This window comes from Amphibalanus amphitrite, unplaced genomic scaffold (genome assembly GCF_019059575.1).
Source record: "Amphibalanus amphitrite isolate SeventyFive unplaced genomic scaffold, NRLGWU_Aamphi_draft 000146F_arrow, whole genome shotgun sequence".
Classification (NCBI taxonomy): domain Eukaryota; kingdom Metazoa; phylum Arthropoda; class Thecostraca; order Balanomorpha; family Balanidae; genus Amphibalanus; species Amphibalanus amphitrite.
In genome coordinates, this window is record NW_024881641.1 from 736,331 (window position 1) to 760,509 (window position 24,179).

The 24,179-nt window shown below is 45.5% G+C and overlaps 1 protein-coding gene across 4 annotated transcripts; it reads right to left on the reverse strand.

Moving 5' to 3' along the window:
- Positions 1 to 1,846: 1,846 nt before the first annotated feature.
- LOC122382756 (nanos homolog 2-like) lies at positions 1,847 to 22,943 on the reverse strand. 4 transcript variants are annotated; one of them, XM_043368513.1, is made up of 4 exons: positions 22,882 to 22,943; positions 4,154 to 4,284; positions 3,216 to 3,481; positions 1,847 to 2,844 (listed from the first exon to the last, which is right to left on the reverse strand). In XM_043368513.1, exons 2-4 carry the CDS (start codon positions 4,170 to 4,172, stop codon positions 2,608 to 2,610), a joined length of 522 nt encoding a protein of 173 aa, XP_043224448.1. In that variant the 5' UTR covers positions 4,173 to 4,284; positions 22,882 to 22,943; the 3' UTR covers positions 1,847 to 2,607. The 4 variants fall into 4 exon arrangements, with proteins under 4 accessions (XP_043224448.1, XP_043224445.1, XP_043224449.1 ...); XM_043368510.1 differs by lacking the exon at positions 4,154 to 4,284 and having other exon boundaries at positions 22,796 to 22,943; XM_043368514.1 differs by lacking the exon at positions 4,154 to 4,284 and having other exon boundaries at positions 22,861 to 22,930.
- Positions 22,944 to 24,179: the final 1,236 nt, after the last annotated feature.

The window sequence follows — 24,179 nt, forward strand, 5'->3', positions numbered from 1 at the left end:
AATAAAGCGAAAAATTGTGTCCATTTTTACAACGCATTCTGATGTACGGTAATTAGAGCAGGGGCGCGGAAACCACTTTCAGACTGGGGGGGGGGGGGGCATACCATAATTGAAATCAACCTAGGGTACCCCCAAACCTAGTTTTCTCGCCGGTTTTAGACCACTTATTTTTCATCCCTTGGCGTTTTCATAAAAAGGAAACATTTGCAAAAAAGTGCAATATTCCGTCTTAAAGCTGTGGGGACACCACCCTTACGGCCCCAGAGTTGGGGGGAGGGGTAGACTGTCCCCACTGCCCTCCCCCCCGTTCCCGTGCCTATGAATTAACCCTCGCCCTGGCAGGGGGGTCGATGCGACCCCCCCCCCCTAAGGTTTTTCGAAGATAGCGTAAAAACGGCGGCGCGCAGCGCCTCCAAATTTGGCACAGCTTATGGGGCAACCTTTTTACATATGACCTGAAAATTTCAGGCCCGGGTGACCTTGGGTCAGGTCACCAGGTCAGAAAAAACGGTACAAGGTCATGGTCAAATTTCAATTTTCTTTTTACACCTGTCCAACTCACAGTTTTGGACTGATTTTCTTCAAACTTTCAGGATGTGCTAAGGTCACCGAGTTGTATAACATATAGTTCGGGTTTTTTGAGGTCACTGACCTGAGGTCAGTTAGATAGAGGTCATTACGTCGTAATGTTAAGCCTATGGGAAAATACTAAATTCGGAAAATACTGGAGATATCCGCTTCGTTCCATCACTTTTGTGCTTTGAAACCACATTACGTATCAGCAGGTCACTTGGTGCTTCTTTGTTTGGTGTACTTATCCATGGGTCAGGTCAAATGATGTCAACTGAGCTCAAATGACGTTTTTGCCAATAACTTGGCACATAATGACGCTAGAGCTTAAAAAATGGTATCATTGTGTTCCTGGTGATCAGCCAAATCGAATGATATGCGATATGATGCAATTTGGTTAACTTGAACTTAATTAATAAATTAAAGTTTACTTAATAATTAAGAAAAACTTTAAGTACACTTAAGCAAGCTAAAAAGTACCTATATCATTCGACGCGCCTTGACGTGCTGAGTTCACTGGTGCTTTTCTTTTTGCGCTATCTTAATTGGATCAAAAGTTATAACCGAAAAACTTTTGACCTGTTTTTAGCGAAATTTTTACATTTATACCCCCCAAAACCCCCCTAAATATTGACATAAAGCAACCAAATTTGCACAGGGGCGAGAACTCCAGGGGGCCCACCTACCTACCAAATTTGGTGTTTCTAGGTGCCATAGGAGCCAATCGCGAGGGTGGGGGGTCGCATCGACCCCCCCCCCCCTGCCAGGCCGTGTTATGAAAAATGCCCTGCCAGGGCGAGGGTTAATTAGAGAAAACAATGCGTTCAAAGAATCGTAACAGTGATGCCAGTACCAACTTTGGTTGGGGGTGCCCAGAGCCCCTTGGGGGGTGCCCAACTCAGCATTACAAATTTGTATACTCAGTATACAAATCGACACCTTAGACACCTATGTGAAGAAATCTACGTTAACAACACAATGAATGAATGAGACCACTTAAATAAAATTCAAAACGGTGATGGAATAAAACAGAATCTAAAATCATAAAAATAATTAGCAACCTGGCAAGAAATGCTTTTGCGGGCATCGCGGAGCAATGGCGATGGGCTGCAAACCCCGGCGTGGCTCATTCGAACGACCGCGAAGGGAAGTACAATTGGCAACCATAAATTGGAGCTGACGCCAGCTGTGGAGGGCTTAATCAATTAAACGATGGGTGGCCGCTTTACCCCGCTCTCCTGTATAAGTCAGAGGGAGATTAATGAAAATACACATAATACATTACACATCTTTATTACAAATGATCCTTAATGAAGGATGAGTATGAAGCATTTGGGATTGTCCTGCATCGGCAGCCGACTTACGTTGCATAGATAAAACAGATAGGTTGGAGGAGTGCGCAACACAATCATTTCTTCAATCATCACTCACACTTCAAGAAACGAGTTGCCCGTTTAGTGGGGACAGTGAGGTGCATGCACGAAGGAGGAGGGCATGACAGCGTTGCTTATTACCTACTTCTTCATTTGCAAAAAAAAAAATCCAAAGAAACTCACAATAGTCACGAACTCAGGAGATTTTCGACAGCATTTAGTCGCGTTTCTGACATGCACCCCTAACACAAGTACAACTGCTTGTAAACTGTTGTAGGTAACCCGATATGTGCGATGTGGACGAATCCGAGTGATGAGTGTGTACTGTATAGGTCTCGGTAGATTATGAATGATGCAAAATGCAGGCTAGGATCTATGATCCCATTGAATCTCGTGTGGAAAATAGATCCCGCACCTAACAGCTCGTAGAAGCTGACAGCAAACAAAGGACAGGTATTTATGATCGAAGTAGATCTCAGGACATAAAACTGTAAAACCAATCAGGTGGTTGCATTTAACAAGGCAGAAGCCAGCCAGTGGATTGGTTTAGGGTTGGCACGCATCAAGTAGGTCCTTTTCTTCAGCTAAAATGATTGAAAAAGCAAAAAGGTAGGACGCTACCCACATATTTGAACAATGCCGGCATCGGCCATTGTTGATCACGTTACACGTTCTGCGCGCCCACTGAACGGACAACTTTGGACGGGTTCACGGCGGGCGGCGGCGGCGGCGGCGGCGGTGGAGGCGGCGGCGCGGGGGGCCTCGACGGCCGGCCGTGGCCGATGGGCCGCACAGAGTTCAGCGGACAGTGTTTGTCCGTGTGGGCAATCGACCCGGTGGCTGCGCACTTGGGGCACACGACGAACCGCAGCCTCGGGCACATGACGAAACCATGCCGGTCCTGCGGACACACGGTATATGGAAGGTCAGCTGAAGTGAATAGGTTCCGACCGCCTTATGTGGTTAGTTTAGCGGGGCCAACAGACCGCTCATAGTTGTGCACGGTTAAGCTATTGCAATTTAACCTAGCATAGTCAATTATTAGTGCAATTAACCACAGCCTCAATTTAAACGCCTCCACACCCTGGCAGAGTGCAGGATCAATATTGAACATTAGAGATTACATTCATTAAAACAATGTGTACCAACCCAGATAAGTAAATGGATGTGCGTCACGTTAATATGCTACATTACGTTACGTTAATACAAACGTTAATACACACACAATAACATCACACCTGAGAACGGCTTCACGCCCATCGGAGATCTTACTCTGAGCTTGTGGTCGTGGTAGACTTCTGTCGGCTCCATATTATTTTTACAAAAGACGCAAAAGTTGGCGTTCGCTCTGCGTGAACTGGCTCCTCCGGCGCTGATCCATTTTGCCCAGCGGGCTATGTTGTCCGGACTGGGCGTGCCGCGCGGGTCACAGTCCTCGTTGGGACTGGGCAGGCCGGGCCCGGTGACGGGAGTGTCGGGCGACACCAGGATACACAGCGTGTCGTAGACGAACAGCTCGGACGGGTAACGATTGGCGTCTGCACGGAACACGAAGACAAGTCACTTTCAGAGCATCCGGGGAAACCGAAAACAAACTAATACATACTTGCCTACCAAAACTATGGAAATTCTTTAAATGTATAAACATAAAGATACCAAATGCATATATAGGTAGGTATAGCATATATGAAAATCATGTTTCAACGATGCAATTATAAAAAGGCTGACTCCGTAGATATTTCGACATGGTACGGTTGTTTTCTTGATTTTCCTTATATCAGTTTTAATAAAGGAGAAACAAATTTAGTCATGTTCTACGCCTATTGCAATAGGCACTAACAGGAAGGATTTCTGGAGAAAAAGATTCGACAGATCAAGATGAAAATGCAAAAAAATAAAAGAAAATGAAGCACTAATCACCCAGCCTAGAAATTCAATTACCAACCCTAAGAGCTTCGTAGGTATACCTACAGCTTTGGTATTCGCTGGCTTCCTACCTTACGTATGTCGGGACGCAAGGGTGGCTCAAACCACAGTTCAGAGCAGACTCTCCACCGGCGTTTGAAAGAAATTTAATCGATGATGAGGATGCATTGGTGGTGAGAATAGATGACGTGTAAGTGTCCCATTTGCAGGTATAGGGACGAGATGCATACCATATGGTCACTAACAACACAGGTCGGTTGTTGTTTGTCTCGGTTTTTACTTACCATTCCGCCCTTCAGCCATGTGCACGCTGGAGCTGTTAAAATTCCTCGCAGGTCGGCATGCACCTCCAACGTAAATGTCACAAGGTAAGACTAGACGGCAGCACTCCGATCTAGTGTCTGGCGACGGATAGCTGCCGCGCCGGCCAGAAACCCGTGCTGACGTGAGACGGGGGCGGAGCACAGGTGTCGGCCAATCACAGCTCGGCCGCCGATACCCAGCCAATCACAAGTCAGCAGACGGCCTCCCGGCGACCAATTAGCGTTTGGTTCCCAGTCCTCGCATCGATGGGAGGCCCCATCTCTAATCCTTCGAGTCTCAGCGAATCGACAGGACTTTGTGGAAGTGGGGAGGGTCTGTTTGAAATGCGCCACCACCTTTGAACACCATTTATAGCCTGAACTTTATTTAATTTCTTTGATAGCTCGTGCGAAAATAACGGCAAAATTATTATCATTTGGCATTCTATGCTGTGTTGTCACTTATCTTTATTTATGAGTAGCTATGACGACCATCAAATATCATATTCACGGTTGGAGGTTCGAGGTTTACCTAATTATGAAGGGTGATAAAACTCGGCCACAGCCAGGGGCGGCGCCACGGGTTTTCGATAGGGGGGGACGGGGACCGAAAATCGAAAATCCCAAAAGTAGATACTGATCGTGTATGCAAAAAAAAAAAACGAGGCACGTAACGCCGCGAAACTTGGCAAGGCCCAAAACACATCGAATGGTGCATCCCGTTTCCAAACTTATCCTAGGACACCTAAGATCGATCACCTTTTCAAGCATCCTTGCCTCTAAATCAAAATTTGCAGTCTTGCCAACTCAAAGCTGGTTTCCTACAAGCTGCGAATTGCTTAGGTATGAGTAGCAGTGCCAGCTATTCTTACGTTTCGTACTTTCAAATTTTCGATCTTAAGTCTGGTCAGCTTCAGGGCTTCACCATCATATAGTCATGGAGGAAAAGTGGGAATGTCTTCTGCTCTGACAAGTGCGCCAAAACTGCAATATGATTTCAGAATCATGACATCACCACCTGATCCATATGCAACGGGCAGGGTGCAGCTAATGGCTAGCCGTCAGTGGTCATGTCATCGGTGGTCACTCAAAAGGCCATGCTAGGTCATGGAAGGTCACCAGCCGTTATTTGATCACACTTTCTGATGGATTTTACTTGCCAAGAGCTTCGCGGGAAAAACGAGCGCATGCACCGTTGAAAAAAATTGAGTGAAAGGGTCTCAGGTCCGGCGACCTCTGCAGGTGAAATGCCCCAGGGTAGGATTCCGGTCCTTGTTGATTAACTTCGTCAAAAATGGCAGTAGAGCTGTGATGTCGGCACCATTGTGTTCGTCATGATCGAGCTGGCACGACCTGCATCGTTCTCATATTCACCCTCCAATCGTAACAACTACAGCAGGGATTGGCAAATGGCGGGGCACCCCCTTTGGGAGGTAATGAAGGTCTCCGGAAACCTCATCCCACATCTCTTTAGCATTAGTGGCTCTCCTTATGGAACAGGTTTCTTGACTGGTCTGTTTCACCCCAGAATTCAAAGACTAGTCAAGGTAAAACCGAGCGCACCACAGTGAGCACAATTTGATAAGCTGGTGTATCTCAATTTTCATGTAGAACCTTTCACGTATCACGGAACTAAAACCCTTTCGTGCACTCATGCAAAAGCAACTGCCATGTTTCAACAGCTGGTAATGGCATTTTCACAGCCGCTGACGTAAGAAGGGGAGGGATGGGGGGCTCGATTAGACCCCCAGCCGTTCGGCCGCCGACCGAACTTAGTTTTGCAGAAAAAAAAAAACGAGTGCTATCGAACCCCTTGACGAGAGGGAGCCGATGCTATATCCTTAATTATAAGGCCTTGGGCTACTGCGTGCTTTTTTGGTCCTGCCTGTGATCTATCCGAACACTTCTCCCCACAAGTGCTGGGGTTAAATGGCATAGATTTCAAATGGTTCCTGTGGTAGAACTGCCATGCTTGAATTTGACTAATTAGGAATGGAAAATTTTCATATAGTAACGGAAATCTATGGAATTTCAGTGAACTTGGTTTTATCGGCATTGGGGTCTGGCAGTGGGGTGGGGAGGTAATAAGTAATAATAACCCTGCCTGGCGCCCCAAAAAGGGGGCACGATCCCCGAGGCCCTGCCGATCACCTTATAACTACAGGCATCACAGCTCCACACCTTTTGCAAATGGCCAGAACCCCCTGCGATGCATCCCAACAGCAATCTTTATTCAGAACCTGCCTTGATTGACCAACGATGCATTAAATGCGACGGACAGCTCTATAATGCATTATTATCAACTATTGAACGGGCCTCGCCGATAGGGGGGTACTGTACCCCCCTAACTTTCGATAGCGGGGGACCTGTCCCCCCTGTCCCCCCCGGTGGCGCCGCCCATGGCCACAGCCCACGGGTGTGAATAGGAAATCGATCCGGAAACCAGTCGAATGCTCAACCTGAATAAATGTAGATACATATCTATTATCTAGTACCTACCTAGGTAGTAAGGTACTATCGAAGTCAACTTTACATACACCTAAATTCGTGATTTACCATCAAATTGCATTTCGTGCATGCTCACGTATAAACTATAAAGTCCCAAAGTATAAAACGCTGCACGTCAAAGATGCAGCGATCATGCAGTTCAGGCGACAAACATAGGTGGCAAATTATGAAAATGTCAGAAAGGAACAGGAAGTCAGACAGGAACCGGGTGTCCCACAATAACTTAGGTATAAACTGAATATCCCAAGAACTGTAACGGTAAAAAGCAATTTTATTATTTTACTATCATATGAAGCTTGAAAGCTTGGTCTTTGACAAATTTTGCTGATATATAATATATAGTTGTGCTTGATGGGAAATTGGAACAATATTCAAATAAGCTGAAACTTGTTATTTTGCTTCAACACCGGTTTCAATATTTCATTTTGCGCTAGATGCTGAGGTAGCTCGCTTGATCTGGATGGAACGCAATAAAGGGACACAATAAATGTTTTGACTGAATGCATTTCAGTTAGTGCATGTATTGTCAATCAAGGCAGAGCAAAAACGTTCATGAATTGATACCTAATTATTATCACAACCTGAAGGTCAATCTGTGTTCCTGGCTTGACCTGGCCGAAGATCCCGTGCGGGTAGCCCAAGATATGGAAAACAACGGGAGTAAAGTTAGTGGAGTACGGCGGCTCGGCTTCGCTCGGCGCTCGCGCGTGAAGATGACGGAGTGATATTCAACGCGCTTGCCGCTTATGATGCCAAATTTGCTTCTCCTAACGCTTTATGAGCTGCCAATCGCTTGATGATGAAGGTGTTTAATATTATTTTCATTTTGGTTCTCTTTGAGCGGTCGGTGTCTTCCTATTTCTCTTAGTTGCACGTGCTAGGTATTGTATCTAACAAAAGCTGGAGCCCATCGCTTACCTCGGCATCCTACTAAGTTTCCGCGTTATCTGCTGGCCTCAATAAAGTCTGTGATCAGCAAGACTATCCGGGATATGTGTGTCCTCTCAAAGTAAAGGTATATGAGCTGAGTAATTATTCGTAGTGCAACCACGCCCCACAGTTCTTACCATTGGAATTGGATATTGGTGCTATGTCACTTGGATGCACGAGAATCATGTTTGCAAGTGTTCAGGTGGAATGATTGATGAGTTTAAAGGGACTATCCCACCTTTAACATGGGGTTTGAGTTGAGATAGCCAAGTTAGCGGCGAGGTTCAGAAACCACTATCTATCTAGGTTGCAACCCCCGCGGCCTCTTGGTGTTGAAAAAATTCGTTCCCTTCATTTGAAAATGGGCCTTGTGCAAGGCCCTATCTTCAACATGGAGCGACCGTTAGTGTGACGTCACCTCGTTTAGTCATTCTGATTTATATGGGTTTGTTCGTTGAAAAATCGCTTAAAACTTGGTCTGAACTTTGTTGTGGTGCCTACAGAGTAAAAGAATCAGCTTTATGACAGTAATGTGGCCTGGGAAAGGAGGTAATTTTGGGCTGTGACATCACATATTTGAAAGTTTGTGTTTGCAATATGGGAAGCCTAAGATGTTTAATGAAAAATAAATGCCAGAACCGTGTTCCTGGTCATCCAATCTATAAAGTCAGGCACAATTTAACTGGTTTTAACAACATTTTAGAAGGTGGGATAGTCCCTATAACTGTGCCTGTGTGGAACCTTTCTATTCATGATTTAATGAAAGTTGGCCCAACAGTTATCATTAGCAGTTTTAGAAGGATCAGTGCTGACTGCCGAGGTCGAGGAGGCACACCGCGGCACGGGGATGACACGTGGACCTCGGTCATCAGATAACCAACCGTGAGACTGCCGCCATCGGGATTAAGATGCCGTGGGAGGTCGCGACTCGCCGCCACCACGCACAGTCACCTGATCACCCCAGCTCAGCTTTCATCTCACCGTCGCTGTTTAAGGGATTTATACCTGCTGTGAGTAAGGAGCCGCCGTGCCGGGGAGCCGTCTGCTAATGGCCGACAGTGCCCCGCCCGCCGCCCGCCCGGCTCCACCCCGTGGTGGTCGCGGACGGTCAGAGCCCACGGCCGCCCGACACGGCGCGGATTAGTGTCAGCACGCGCGGTAAGTGCGACTCCTGAACCCGACGGTCCCCGGACCCGCTAATTAGCGACGGCGTCGAGTGATTAAATTGATGGAGGTGCGGTGGTGACCAATTACAGATAATGGGACACAACGGATGTCGGTCTCCGTCCATCAGGGCGGGGACGTGGGAACCAAAGAGAAAGTGAAGGAACCAGTGAAGGAAACATAAGAATTGACCCCCCCCCACACACACACACAACTTTGGACCTTGGAGTTGGGTACCACGCCAGTCGCCACGGCACCAACGAAACATATATCGACGGTGCAGCGCACTCAAATATTTTCACTTTTTTAGGCGTTAAGTTCAGAAATGACAGCTCAAGTCACATTGTTGAAACAACTAATGGATTCTTCATCCAACTTACAACTAAACTTGTTGAAACAACAATTTTGCACATTTAAATGGATCCCAGATAGTCTTATCATAAAACTCGCCTCGATTCTCCTTGACAGCAGTAGCGGCGGAACACCTTCAATTAAGGGGGGGGGGGGGGGCACCGCCGACTTTTGGTCCCATTCTTTCCATGCAATGCCCAATAGGGCTAATGTTAAAATGCCAAAATCAAAGGGGGGCACGGTGCCCCGGTGCCCTTCGTTCCGCCGCCTATGCTTGACAGAAACGTTTCATGACATAACTTTAACGGCAACTTCAGAGCAATCAGCCATAGGTACATACAATAATTTTGTGAACAAACAAGATAACCTTCCTCGCATGCAGCAAGAAATACAAAAACAAAATGGACGCACCCCAGCCCGGATTCAGCCCAGATTCGGGACACATACATATAGGGGAAGACGGGGGAACACCGACCCCCCTAACCTTTCAGGGTCTAGCCACGTAAATTTTGGTCAAATGATCAATCTCTCAGTTTCATTGGATTGTCGCATCAATTTTACATACATATCAACCAATTGTTTTCTTGTAGTGTCGTTCATAATTGCATCATTCCACATTTAGTAAATGTCTACATTTTTCGGGGTAGCACCGACCGTTGGGTAACACCGCCCGAGCTCAACAGGCAACGAAATGTGCAGATTGCTGGACTTTTAAGTTGTTCTTCTGATCGTAAATTTCGAGGCATTTTAGTATATTTATAAAAAACAGTGGAAACGATTTCATTATATCCCTGGTACAATGTAGTACTCATTTATATAACTAGACGACCTTAAGTCACAAAATTTCATTTTCTCAAAATTTTTCATTATCCTCTAAAAAAGAAAACATAGCAACAACGTTCTTTCTTTATTTGAAATGCGCCACTCCTGCAGGTTAGGTGTCACAATATGTGATTAAATACCAAATTTCCCAAGTGGGCGGTGTTCATAGATATATGGCGGTGTTACCCAAGTGTCTGCAATTTTCTTTAAAAAAAATCCTTCAATATGCCAGCACGACAAAAATTTTACTCGAGCAGGAGCACGTATTGCTAGTGGATGAATCCTAATTATGGCAAAAACTACTACCTACTTCAGGACTCATGTCTGTCAACTCAAATAAGATAAGTTTTCTTCTGCTTATTATGCTAGAAAAAGTATAAAACGTATTCACGAAACTTAAAATTGGGAATTTCTCGCAAATCACCTAAACCACTGCGGTGCACTGCATATGCCTGCACTTCTGTTGTCGTCGCGCTGCCAAAAGACAGTCACCTGTCGCCCTAGACCTTTTTATATTTCTGATATCGGGGTGGGCGGTGTTCCCCCATCTTCCCCTACTAACGACATGCCTGTAGGGTCATAAAAACGCTTGCCGAAAAACGCTTGCATAAACAAACGTTTTTGGCAAGGCAAGAGCTCTTGCCTCTTTCTTGCCTCACAATCTGCTGTGCAGAGACTGTGGCCCCAGTTGTCAACCTCTCTAGCTCAAACGGAGTGATCCGTCGGATGGACGAGTTGCCACACATCCTCTTCCAGCGGCTCTGTCTTGTGTGCGTTGCAAGTCAGTTGGAGGTGCTCTGATTGAATATGGGCTTAATCCGGAGTGGGGTCAATTTGTGGCCTTATTATGACAGAACACAACTTTTTAACTAGAGAACACAGCTTTATACCAGAGCAAAGTCTTATGGGACAGAACAGGCGGCTTTGGCTATTTATTGCATTAACGCTGATGAATGGATTATTTTATTATGCAGTGCTTTTTGTGATGCAGTGTTCTGTGTTATTTTATATACATTGCAATCCACAGGTTGCAGGGATCACTAAGATCCCAAGGCTCAGTTGGAGTCACAGCAGTTTGGTCACAAACGTCAACTGAAGTTACGTGGGATCACGTTGGGTCACATTGCTCGGTTTAAGTAATTGGAACACAAAATCCCGACTCACTTGCTTCACCCCAGGGTGGCCCAGGTCATATGGATTAGCTCCGATGCCCCAGTCGCTTAACCCGCAACCCGTTGGGGGAGGGGGGCAAAGGGCCCCTCCCTGTGTTTTTCGCAGATAGCTCAGAAACGGCTGCGAATTTTGACTTGAAACTTTCAGTACCTCTTCGGACATCAATTTTACACAACTCCTGAAAAAAATAAGTCCCAGGTCATCTCAGGTCACGAGCTATTGAGGTCAAACTGAGGTCATGTTCGGCGATTTTTCGTTGAAAAAGTTGTTCACGGAGAAAAATCGCAGAAAATCAGGGTTTCAACTAAGCGACTCAAAAATTGGACCGTAAGTATATGTAAACAAGCATAGCGAACAAAATGGCTATCTCAAAATTTCCAAAATATAAAAATCCTTAGATCTAGGGATTTCCTAACTAAAAATTTAGATTTCGTGGGATATTTTTGACATTTGGTGAAATAAAAAGCAGACCTATATGTCAGAGAACCTTTTATGTGCCTTACACATGCCAAAAATTATCAAAATATCTCTAAAACTGCCAGAGATATAGCCATTTGAATGACTGAAAAAGTAGCGACTGTTCTTATGACGTCACACTATTTTCGGTATTTGTGCTTGAAATCAGTGAGAAGTAATATTTATGATATACTTATCAACCTTTTCTTGACTGAATATGATCCTTGACGTGAGAAAAGTCACTTTTACGTAAAAAATTGTTTTTCGTTGTATGTAAACCGGTACAAATTGATCGTGTTTGACCCTCCTGTGACGTCCTAGGTTCAAGAAAAATGGTCAAGGAGGTTTCTGTGGTTGCATGTATATGACATGTCTTCATTAAGACTCGAACTGTCTTTCCCTGCGATTCACGAAAGTGTTTTCTGATTGGTCGAGGTTGACCTCTGTTGTGACGTCACAGGTCATCATCCACTAATGACTAAGGTGACTATCCACATGCCAGATCTATTATACCTACATCATGTCCAGACTCTTCGGAAACTTTGGAAACTTAAATTTCATTTTTATGACCGACTTCTCGTCATTGTAAATTGGACTGATTTGACCTTGTTTGACCTCCCGGCTCCCTGTGACATCACAGGTCAAATATCAAGGTCATCGATATCCTTTCTTGTGCATCTCGATGAGCTCTTTCGAATGCCGTTTGAATTTTTCCGCTCCGGCTATTGGTTCCGAAGATACGACCCTTTGGACGTGGAACCTGCCAGACCTCAACGGGGCGCGGGTTAAAGTGACCATCCCACCTTAACCCGCGCCCCGTTGGACTCTGCCGAGCAACGCACCCTGTTGGGGGGGGGGGGGCATTATGGCCCCCCCCTAAGATCTCAAGAACCACGCAACCTAGCGACAAGCGGCAAACGGTGTTGGATAGCCCTATCAGGGAACTACCTTGTGACCCAATTTTATTGACCTAGGTCAAAACGATGACGTCACAGGTCAGGTTCAAATGTCCAATTTTCACCGTTTACAGGCATTTCAAGAAATGCGTTGTAAAATCGAGTAAAATGCATTTCATTGAAAATCATCGATGGGGAAATGTTCTTCAAACACATATTTCGCTATTTGAGGTCACTGATACCAGGTCAGGTCACAGAGGTCAGGTCACTGGGGGGTCACAATATGAAAGTGTCGTGTGATACATGTTTTATGGTCCATTTTACATGACAAGTGCGATTATGTGGGTCAGGCAGCCTTTGGGGCCAGCTTAGGTCACGTTTTGGTCAAGGTCAGGTCAAGGTCAGGTCAAGGTCAGGTCAAATTAGGTCAAATTTCAAAATTGATATTTTTGCATAAAATGGGTATTGAATCGATGCAACTCGTCACGGGGAGTTCAATGGTGGCCTTTGTTTTGCCGCACGTGGTCTAGAATCGCTAAAAATTGAGTTCAAAAATTTGATGTCATCATTTTTGAACAGTTTTTTCGCTATAACTTGGCCAAAAAACGAGATATCGATCTGAAATTTGGTATGTATATAGAAGAGCACAGGGACTATCAAATATATTCCGGTTTTTCGAAATTCGGAAATTTTTTTGATCTTTTTTAGTTTTTATAAAAAAATCAATTTTTTGATTTTTTTTGGGTTCAAAAACCCAAAATTTTGAAAATCCGAGATAGCAGTTTTGTAGCGCCGCTTTTTGTCTACTAGACCATATAAAGAACTTTGAAATTGCTTGATAACTGTAGATTTGGTGAGCGTTTCAAGATTGCATGTTTTTTGCTCATATTTGCTCGAACATGACCTCAGTTTGACCTCAATAACTCCTGACCTAAGGTGACCTAAGACTTGAAATTTGGTGTGAAGGTGTCAAATTGATGCCCGGGAAGGTACTGAAAATTTGGCGGCGCTGCGCGCCGCCGTTTTCTTGCTATTCAGGAAAAACCACAGGGGGGGGCAAAATGGCCCGCGCACCGACGGGGGTCTGCGCCAACTTAGTACCGACGGGGGGGGGGGGCGGATGACCGCCCCCCCCCTGAGATCTCGAGAACGAAGCAAGATAGCGACAAGCGGTAAACGGCATCGGATACGCACGGTCAAGATCTACAATTTTTACAAAGGTCATTTTCAGGTCAGGTCAAAGATGACGTCACAGGGGTCGGAAAAGTCAAAATGGCGGCGCTAAATATGGAGAGAGTTTTTCTCGAATAACTTTCGAATTAGTCAAGATAGGAACAAACTAAGGGCATCATCGTGATCCTCTCGCCAATCCGCATCGAATGATATATATGTTGACCAGTCAGAGCTGCTCGCGGGACCTCTGGTGTTGGTCTGCACTCATCAGTGACTGACCATGGGTAAAAAACGCAAGGCCGGCTCGCCGCTACAGCAGAGTCAGGGAGGAGCCGGTGCTGAGCCGGATCAGCGCCAGAGTGATCTGTGTGCGGAATTAAAAGATTTTATTGTCAGTGAAAATGCAAAGTGTGTGGCCGCCATTAAAGACACCAACGAAAGGCGCATCGCAGCGATAGAACAATCCATATCGTTTGCGATGGATTCGATATCGACTCTGGCAGCTCGTCAGCAGTCTGCCGACTGGGATATCCTGCAGCTACGGCGGGGGACGGCAGACATGGAAGCTCGTCTGCAGCGTTTAGAACTGCAGGAGGACCGTGTGCAGCAAGAAAAAAGACTGACTTCTCTTCTGTTCTCGGGCCCAGCCGTGCTGAACCAAAATCGACGGGAGGATGCAGCTGAGTTGATTTGTGCCTTAATCCATCGGTACATGCAGCACGATGTCGAACGAGCGCAAATAAGGGCAGCCTTCAGACTGAAAAGCGGGAAAATTATGATGGACTTCTACTCGGCGGCACCGGGCTCAGACAGTGATGTGATGTTCCGTTCCAAATCAAAGCTGAAAGGATCGGGACTGTACATCTCGGAGTCCCTGACTCCAAGAAGACAGGCTCTGTTCCAGAGTCTACTGCAACTGAAAAAAGAAAAGGCCATCTTTTCAGTCTTCACCAGGTCTGGAAACGTACTTGCTTGTAAGACACGTGACTCCGCCCCGATCAGAGTCAGTAATGAGGAGACTGTGCGTCAGCTATCGGGAGCCCGTCCGCCCCATCAACCGAAGCGAGAGCACACCCAAACGAACGGCCGAGTGTCGTATCTGAGGCGCTCCGCGGATGGCCCGTCTCAAGTTCGAGCCCAGGCGGAAACAAGGACGTCTCCCAGCCTCAACCCTGGAACTGGAGACCGGGATCGTGGAGGAGAGCTAAGAGGAACTCCCGCCGCGCGTTCCGGACACTCGATGGAGGAGGGAGCCGGCGGAGCCGGGGTGTCTCCCGATGACGTCACGGAGGACAGGAGTCGGCGCTCGTCGTCTTCTCTGCTAGACTGCGCCAGAGAGCCGGTACGGCAGGTGCGCCTGCTGCCGCCGCTGCAGGCCGCCTCCACCGCTGATGCTGCGGCTGTGCCGACGGGGAATGGGGTCAGCGGTGTTACTGGGACACCAGGCAGAGATCACCGACAGCCGCCGGGGGGGATGCAGTCTACTCCTAGAGACTCAGTGTGCTCTAGAGAGGCGGACAAAGACAAGGAGAGCCTGACCCCCGCCGGCGACGTGGCTGGTGACCGGTCTGTCGCCACTCTATCATGTGAGTCTGGTGGCGGGGAGTCTCCAATGCAGACTGTGTCTCCGGCCACCTCCGAGGGGGCGATGGGGCTCTCGTCGCGGGGCGGCGGGTTGCAGAGGGAGGAGCGCACTCGGCGCTCTGGCGGGAACGACGGGGACCTGGGAGCGAGTGCGTCTGCTCAGGGGGGAACGAGAGCTAAGGGGCCTGCTCGGGGGCGGGGGAGTGTTAAGGTGTCGGAGCAGTCACTAGGTTCGGGTCCAGTAGAGGACCGTTTGTCTGCCGACGTGGTCCGATCGTCGCAGCCGTCTCGTGGTCCTAGTGGGGGCTCACGGGACATACGGGAGTTTTTCTGTTGAGTTATACCCTACGCAGTCTCATAGGCTCGATGTTATATGTTGCGCGAGTTATTACGCGTCGTTTGTTGGTAAGGTGTCTAAGGTACCATTGTAAGGTATTTGCACTGGTATTGACTGGTGATCAGCAAGTGTTCTTTATGTTATTTGTGCTTGCAGGTAGGTGGCATCCACGGAACGTAGCGATGCTTTGGATCCTTCCGACGAGCGACGTAGTGAACGAGCTGTATTTGATTTTTTCGTCTATGTTATTGCTTTGCTTTTCATCAGTTTCCTTTTTTATTTTGTCAAATACGCAATCAAGTCACACAAAAAGGATAGAGAATGAGTATGAGTCTAACAGTGCTTAGCGTTAACGTTAGAGGGATACGTCAGTTCAAAAAGAGACGAGACGTGTTTCAGTACATTAAGGGACTTAGCTGCGCACTGTATTGTCTTGTGGACACGCACATTACCCCAGAAATGAAGTATAGGATTCGCTCGGAGTGGGGCACTGATGTATTCATGAGTTGTGGATCCGGTAATTCAAGAGGCATAGTGGTATTGCCCAGCCCTGGGGCGCCGGTGATAGTTCATAGTTATGTTTCGGACGATTTAGGTAACTACATCATTATGAATGTCGAGTTCGATGGATATTTCAGATGTACTCTGGTGGTGCTTTATGGACCAAACGACGATGACCCATCTTTTTTTGTGGATCTATTTGATAAGATTTTCCACTCAGGTGTCGACCAACTACCAGTTATTTTTGTGGGCGACTGGAATTTAGTGATGAACGAAGAAAAAGATACCAAGTTTTATCGACAGATAGGCAATCCTAGAGCTAGAAGGGTAGTGTTAGATGTAATTGAACAAGAAAATCTGATAGATGTTTGGCGAGAGCAGCATTTGAATTTATTAAGGTATACTTGGAGAAAACAAAATCCAGCCAAATACTCTAGACTGGATTTTTTCTTGGTGTCACCAGAACTTTTGTCATATATCACGTCATCGGATATTTCTTATGGGTATAGAACGGATCATAATGCAGTTACAATAACATTCAAGAATCCACAAGTAGATAAGAGAGGCTTATTTTGGAAGTTTAATAATAGTCTGCTTAAGGATGAGAAATTTGCCAATCTTGTCAAGACGGAAATATCACACATTAAAAGGCTTTACGTTTTACCCCCATACTCTATGGAAGCAATACAAGGGGATCCAGATATTCAGTTTACAGTAAACGATCAACTCTTTTTTGAAACCTTGCTGTGTCACTTGAGAGGCATTTGTATTCAATATGCAGCCCGTAAAAAGAGGAATACAAATTTAGAAGAAAAACGCATCGTCAACAGGTTACAGAATCTAATGAATGATGCAACAGGCGACTCTAGGGTTATCGAGGAAGAAGAGAGACTGAGGAACGAACTTTATCTGATTCGGGAGAAGAAGGTAGAAGGGATGCTTCTTCGGGCAAAAGCCAAATGGATTGAGCTCGGTGAGCGTCCAACAAGATATTTTTGTTCTCTCGAAAAGCGCCAATATGCTAGAAAGTACATAGGTAGTTTAGAGGTAAATGGGCATGAAACCCATGACCAAAATGTAATAATGAGCCATTTGAAAGATTTCTTTGAGGAAGTATTTAGGTCTAAAGGGAGGCGTAAGAAGCTAGGTGATATCAGGCACCGACTGGGCGATAATTTTCCGAGACTTTCAACGGATGAGAGAATGGAGATAGAAGGAATGCTATCTGTTCAGGAGGCAAGTAGTGCGGTGGCTAAATTGCATAATGATAAATCTCCTGGACCTGACGGCTTTACGTCGAACTTTTTCAAGTTCTTTTGGAAAGATTTAGGAATATTCTTAGTCAGATCCCTAAACTATGGTTTCGAAAATGGTCAGTTGTCCATCTCTCAGAAACAAGGCATGATTACTTTAATCCCGAAGAGTGGAAAGCCAAAAGATAGAATAGAAAACTGGAGACCTATTTCTTTGTTAAATACGACTCAAAAAATACTATCAGCAGCGATAGCAAATCGTCTGCGTAAGGTAATGGACAAACTGATATCTGTCAATCAGAAGGGGTTTATGAAAAACAGATATATAGGGGAATGCATCCGAACAGTATATGACATTATGTGGGACGCCAAGCACGCAGGCTTTGATAAAAAGGGACTGATCATATTTGCAGATTTCAAAAGGGCGTTTGATACTCTTAATCACGTCTTTATTATTGAAACGCTGGAACTTTTTAATTTTGGTCCGGAGTTGATCCGATGGATCAAGATTATGTTGACTGGAGCAAATTCATGTATAACTCAAAACAAGACTTCGACTGATTTTTTCCCGATAAGCCAAGGTTGTCGGCAGGGTGATTGTATTTCACCGCTGCTTTTCATTCTCTGCGTAGAAGTATTAGGGATTATGATACAGAATGATGCTTCCATTTCAGGATACAGGATAGGTGATGTGGAAAAAAAAGTTGAACAATATGCAGATGACTGTACTTTTATCTTAGATGGAACGTATAGCAGTTATACTAGTTGTGTGGAAACGGTATCCGAGTTCAGCTTGATTTCTGGTCTGTTCCTAAACATGCACAAAACACAACTTTTGTGGCTAGGGTCTTTTCAGGCTCCTGCGTTTGTAACTGATTCTTCGTTTGATGTTATTAAAGAAAAATTTAAGTACTTGGGCATTATTTTTACAAGCAACATGCTAGATATGAGCTCAATAAATTTTGAAGCAAAAATGATCGATATTAGAAACCTTCTGAAGGGGTGGCTCAGAAGAAAGCTTACTGTGTACGGTAAGCGCACGGTACTCAAAACGCTAGCACTTTCGAAACTAACGAACCTATTAACTGTATTACCTGGTCCTCCAGAAGACCTTATCGTAAAACTTCAAAGACAGTTTTTCAAGTTTGTCTGGGACAATGGACAGGATAAGATTAAACGTACTCATATGATTAGGAAGTTTGGTATCCCTTGTTTGCGTACTTTTAATGATTCCATGAAATTGTCGTGGATTAAAAGAATAATATGCTCTGATAAGGATTATGAACATGTCATGCAAAATGTCATTCCAAACAGTCAATTATTATTTACGTGTGGGGATTTGAGTGGAAAGAAAATGGAATCGGTAAGAATGAATCCCTTCTGGCAGGAGGTCGTTAAAGCATGGAATAAGTTTCAGAAAACTTTTCCGGTTTTGTCTGAAAGTATACATTCGCAGCCCTTATGCCTCTCGTCTTTTTTTAAGAGAGGTGGAGAAGCAATTTGGTATAAACGGCTGATTGACTCGGGTAGTGCGTATGTGGGCGATTTCTGGTCATCTGCAGGGAAATGTTTATCATATGTTGATTTTACGCAATCCTATCGAACGAGAATATCAATGATTGAGCACATGGGCATTTTAAGAGCCATAAAAAAGGCCTTTACTGGGCAAGTGCCCTATCGTATGGTAGGACCCAAGATGCAGCCCGCGCTGGAAGCAGTTTTGATACCCTTAACAGGATGCAGACATTATTACAAACAATTAATTAGATTTAACTATAGACCTGAAGAATTGCCCCTTAAATCAGAAGAAAAATGGAATCGGGATTTAGAAACAGAGTTTCAGTGGGACGAACTTTATCGAAGGTTTGTTTCTTGTACAAAGGACACTAGCTTACTGTGGTTTCAGGATAAGATTATGCATCGGATACTGACTACCAACACCTTTGCAGCAAAGTTTACGGATTGCAGTCCCTTATGTACTTTTTGCAATGCTGAACGAGAGACATTACTTCATTTATTTGTTACATGTCACAAGGTAAGGGGTATCTGGGAAAAACTAGAAAATCTTATGAGAAACAAGCTCGGCATTCGAATTAGGATAGATAAGGTGACAATCATAATGGGTATAGGAAAGGATCTGGAAATAGCGGAGGACGTGCAGATCGCTACACAGAGGATCCTTTTGATTGTAAAACGGTATATATACAGGACTAAGGTTGTAAAGAGCTCCCCTAACATTGTAGCGTTGAGGGAGTTCACTAGGCGCTATGGTTTGGCTGAAATAAATAAAAGTTCGTGTCAAGAAAATAGAAAAAGTAGAATACAGCTCGAAGCACATAAACGATTATATGATTGTTTACTTTCCGTGGTCTAAGTTTCACTGGTTGTGTTGTATGTACCTATGTATGTGATGCGTGCTTGTTGGAAGATATGTGTTGGTATGTATAACGAGCTATGTGACTGAGAAAAATAAAAAAAACCTTAAAAAAAAGTTTCACGGCGGTGCGCGCCGCAGTTTTCCCTACACGCGCAAAAAAAAAGCTGGCAGGTGTGGCCAAAAACGCCCCCCACCCCACCCTCTCCCCTCCCCCATACACACACTCCGGCGAAGGCTGATCCTGAAATATCATATTTGGTCTTCGCGGCCCTCCATGTGGTCCCCAGTAACTTCAGACTCGTGGTGACGCGCCTGATTTTAAGGTCCTAGGTCATCGGTTGACCTTCCAGGTCAGGTCAGTGACCCAAAAGTCGGGAAAATCGGGACCTGTTAGAAAGTCGTAAAGCGTGACTGCTATGGGTTTTTTTCGGGGTGCTGATCACGAATACCATGTTAGTTTTGATCACAGATGATGTCTGCATGCATTTAGGCCAGGTCGGGTCAGGTCAGGTCAGGTCAACCAGTAAGGGTATTCGTAGTAGGTGGCAACCGCCTCTGACAGCTTCGTAACATGTTACGAAGCCACCAAAACTACTTCGTAAATGTTTATATGGTTGCTAAATTCGAATTCAGCTCCAAAAACTGACCTAGAAACATGAAAACTCGAAAAAGTGAACCGAGGTCATCAAAGGCCAATGACCTGACTTCACCTTCCGGTGACCTTGACACCCACCCTCATACATGGGAGCAACAGCATATCCCATGTTTGAACGCTTAAAACTACGAAAAGACTGCAAACACGCTGCTAATGCGAGCCGACATACGCCGAATCGCGATTCCGGCCAAACATAGTCTCGAAAAGTAGGTCACAGGTCAAAGGTCATTAGGGTCAGGGCTATGAAAATTTCAGGGTAGGTGTAAAATTGATTAACGCGAAGGTACTGAAAGATTCGTCGCGATCGGCCGCTTTTTACGCGAGTTATTCGCGAAAAACCGAAGAGAGGGGGGTCCGTTCGACCCCCCCCCCTATACGGGCGAGGGTTGACAATATTAGATTGTTAGCCAAAGGGACCCCACTTTGGAGATAGCCAAAGTGGGGTCCCTGGCTCACAATCACCGGTTTCGGCACTGGCAACGGCGAGAAATGCCTTAAATAGAAAATATTTAGGTAATTTATAAGTTGCAGCACTTGGATTCAGAGGGGCTAATGTATTGGAATGCCCTCTCTGAATTTGTGACGTCAGCGAAGATCTAGCGATTTTAAAACTTATATTAAAATCTTTGTAAAGCTGTGGTGGTATATGCTGCTTTGCGCGCAACATCTGCCGCACTTTAAACCCGCGCAGTGCGCACCGACTGCGCGGGTGTCGGGGGTCCGCGCCAACTTACCCCCCCCCCCCCCGCCCCCGAGATCTCGAGAACGAAGCAAGATAACGACAAGCGGTAAACGGCATGGGATACGCACGGACAAGGTCTACAATTTCTACAAAGGTCATTTTCAGGTCAGATAAAAGATGACGTCATAGGGGTAAAAAAAGCCAAAATGGTGGCGCTAGAAATGAAGAGAGCATTTCTCGAATACCTTTCGAAGTAGCCAAGCTAGGAACTAACTAATGGCACCATCGTGATCCTCTCGTCAATCTGCATCGAATAATATATGCGTTGACCTCAAAAGGTCAAGTTCAAAGGTTGACCTCAGATCACGTGACCTCAAGGTCATCATTCATATTATTTGATGCACCTTCACGAGCTGAACAGAGACCATCCGCGCGGCTGTATCTCAGAGTTGTTAGCAAAAACCCTTTGATGACCCTTGATGACGTCACATGACCTTACAGCTGCCCAAGAGCAAAAATGCCTCAAGGTAGTCAAGGTTGATCGTAAATGTCATTCATGGAATATTGGGCCATTCCGATCCGTTTTAGTGGGAAAAGAGGGTTGACTTTTACCCCATTGACCTATGGGAGGTCAAGAAATTTCTATGAGGCTCATCACTTTTATGCCAATTTATCAATTTTTTTTTGGAGGTGGGAGGTCCCCTTTAAACTTGGATCGCAGGCTTCCGCTCATGTTACGTGACCGTGAGGTTACAAAGATGCACAATCAGAGTTGGAGAATGAGGGGTTTGGCGGTGCTCGAGCACCCCCAGAAATTCAAGGCACCATAAAATAGTGCTCCCGAGGTGCTTATATTACGTCTGAGTCTGAGACACAAATTGCTTTGCGTAAGTCGCGAGGAGTGTGATGGTGGTGGGAAAAGGTACCTACCTATGGGGCATGGGCTTTTCTACGCAAGAATTCGACGCTTCCATTCGCTAGGTGCTAGAAAAGCACCCCTTGCCCTGGGATTATGACAATTCTCCGCCCCTGTGTACGATGCTCGAATCAGGATTTCAAAACAAGCTCCTCCCATGGTGCCAAAAAATGCAGCCCTGGCTATACATACAAGCTTGCACTGGGACAGGCTAACTCCGCGAGATTTGGGCGTACACCGAAGCAGGAAAGCCTCATTCCTGAAAAAAGCGACGCAACGAATTGGTACAAAAAAATAGGCACATCATGAGAAATGGAATGAGCACAGTGGCGGATCCAGGGGGGGGGGGGTAAATGGGTATTTGCCCCCCCCCCCAATGGCATAATTTTAACATTACGCCTATGGACGATGCATGGAAAGAATCGATAAATTGTTATGGTTTGCCCCCCCCCAAATAAACTCTGAGCTGGATCCGCCTCTGAATGAGCATTGCAGGAATCTACACCAATGATAACCAAACCAAGCGCAACAGAACATGGGGAAAATAGGTGATTAATTACAGACGCTACAACTAAAATGTTTTTGGTTAGAAAACAGTGACTTAACCTGCAGTCACCACAGTACGTGCATGCGCAGTCGGGATACATTGGAAATGATGGGTACCGCACCATGATTACGGCTCAAGTAGGTAACCCTTTTTAGCTGCTACTTGTTGACGTTATTAGAAAGTTATCAATTTAGGAACCTTCCTCGTATCATTTAGCCCCCCCCCCCTCCCTCCTACGTAACTTCGTTTGATGCGGGTCGGGTAGCATAAAACTGAAACCGTAGCTATATGGTCCATACGTAGGTCGGCTGCAGATTCCAAAGCCATCTTTGATAGGTATTGCACATTACACTTGCAACACAACTCATTCCGCGCAGCACTGCACCATCAGCCTTTCACTCTTGGCGCGGCACGGCCGCCCGGCGCCGCCGCTGCGATCAGAGTCCCGCCTGATCCCGCCCCTCGCCGGGTCAGGTCACGTGACCCAGCTGGCCTCAGGGCGTCCGGTCACTGCACCGCACAGTGGGGATTTTTTTCCGATCTAGCACGTATTTATTCGTAGAGGGCAAACCATAGGTAGAATTGTAGCCAGATTGTGCACAGATGTTGGCTGGTGTGTCCTGGTGAGAATTTTACCTGTAAATGTGCATAATCAACAGAGCTGGGCAAGTGCGTTTCTTTAGTGCGTTCCTGCGTTCTTCCGTACGTACGCACCGCCCTTTTTAGGAACGCAAGAACGCAGGAACGCAAAGTTTTTCAAAGGAACGCAAGTAAGAGGAACGCACCACCCGAAATTTTGAAGCGTTCCTGCGTTCTTGCGGAACCACTCGAAAAATTATATTGCTGCCAATGACCTCTGTGTCAAATGTTTGAATCTCGAATACGTGTGTTTGCCGGTAGAGGCGCCACTTGTCGGTCGAATCGAGGAAGGCTTGCTTAGATTTAGTGGTGATGTTTACTATTCGATTCGGTTTTAGGCATTAAATGTGTAAATATTTTTAGTGGTGATGTTTACTATTCGATTCAGTTTCAGGCATTAAATGTGTAAAGTAAATATGATAACTTTTACTAAGATACATCTTTTAACTTAACTATTGTTTTTAAGCAGGTCGTATTTTTGTTGAAAACTCTACGGATGATATTGGTAAAACGTATTTCAGATATTCGATTCGGAAAAGATATGTCGAGTTGCTTTTCTGCCCCACGTCGCCATTCTGGGTATTCTCAAGGCCCTAAATACAAGGTTGCACGGACTTATTTCTACTAAACCTACCAGAATATAGTTTCACGGTTGATTATTTAAATAATTATTCAATCAAAATTTCTTTATTATTATCTCGTAATCATTTATAAGCAATTTCATAAATCAACTTTCAATTTGCTTGCCTTTTACTAGCAAAATAACTTTTCTAGTATTGGGTCAACATAGTGGTGTAGCAGTAGGAACCACATCTGGCAAAACCCCAATGCCTACATACAGCAGAAAAGCAGCCACCAGGTGTCGCCACAGTCGCCACACAGATGTCGCGCGCGTCGCCAATCGCCACACTACCGATTTCCATAAGGACGCATATGTACGGATATGTATAGGAAAGTCGCCCTTAAGGATTACGCTTACATCCTTTGCTTATGAGGTCGGTGGTTGGAAATTGGGAGGGGCTCAGCTATTTTCGACCACGGATA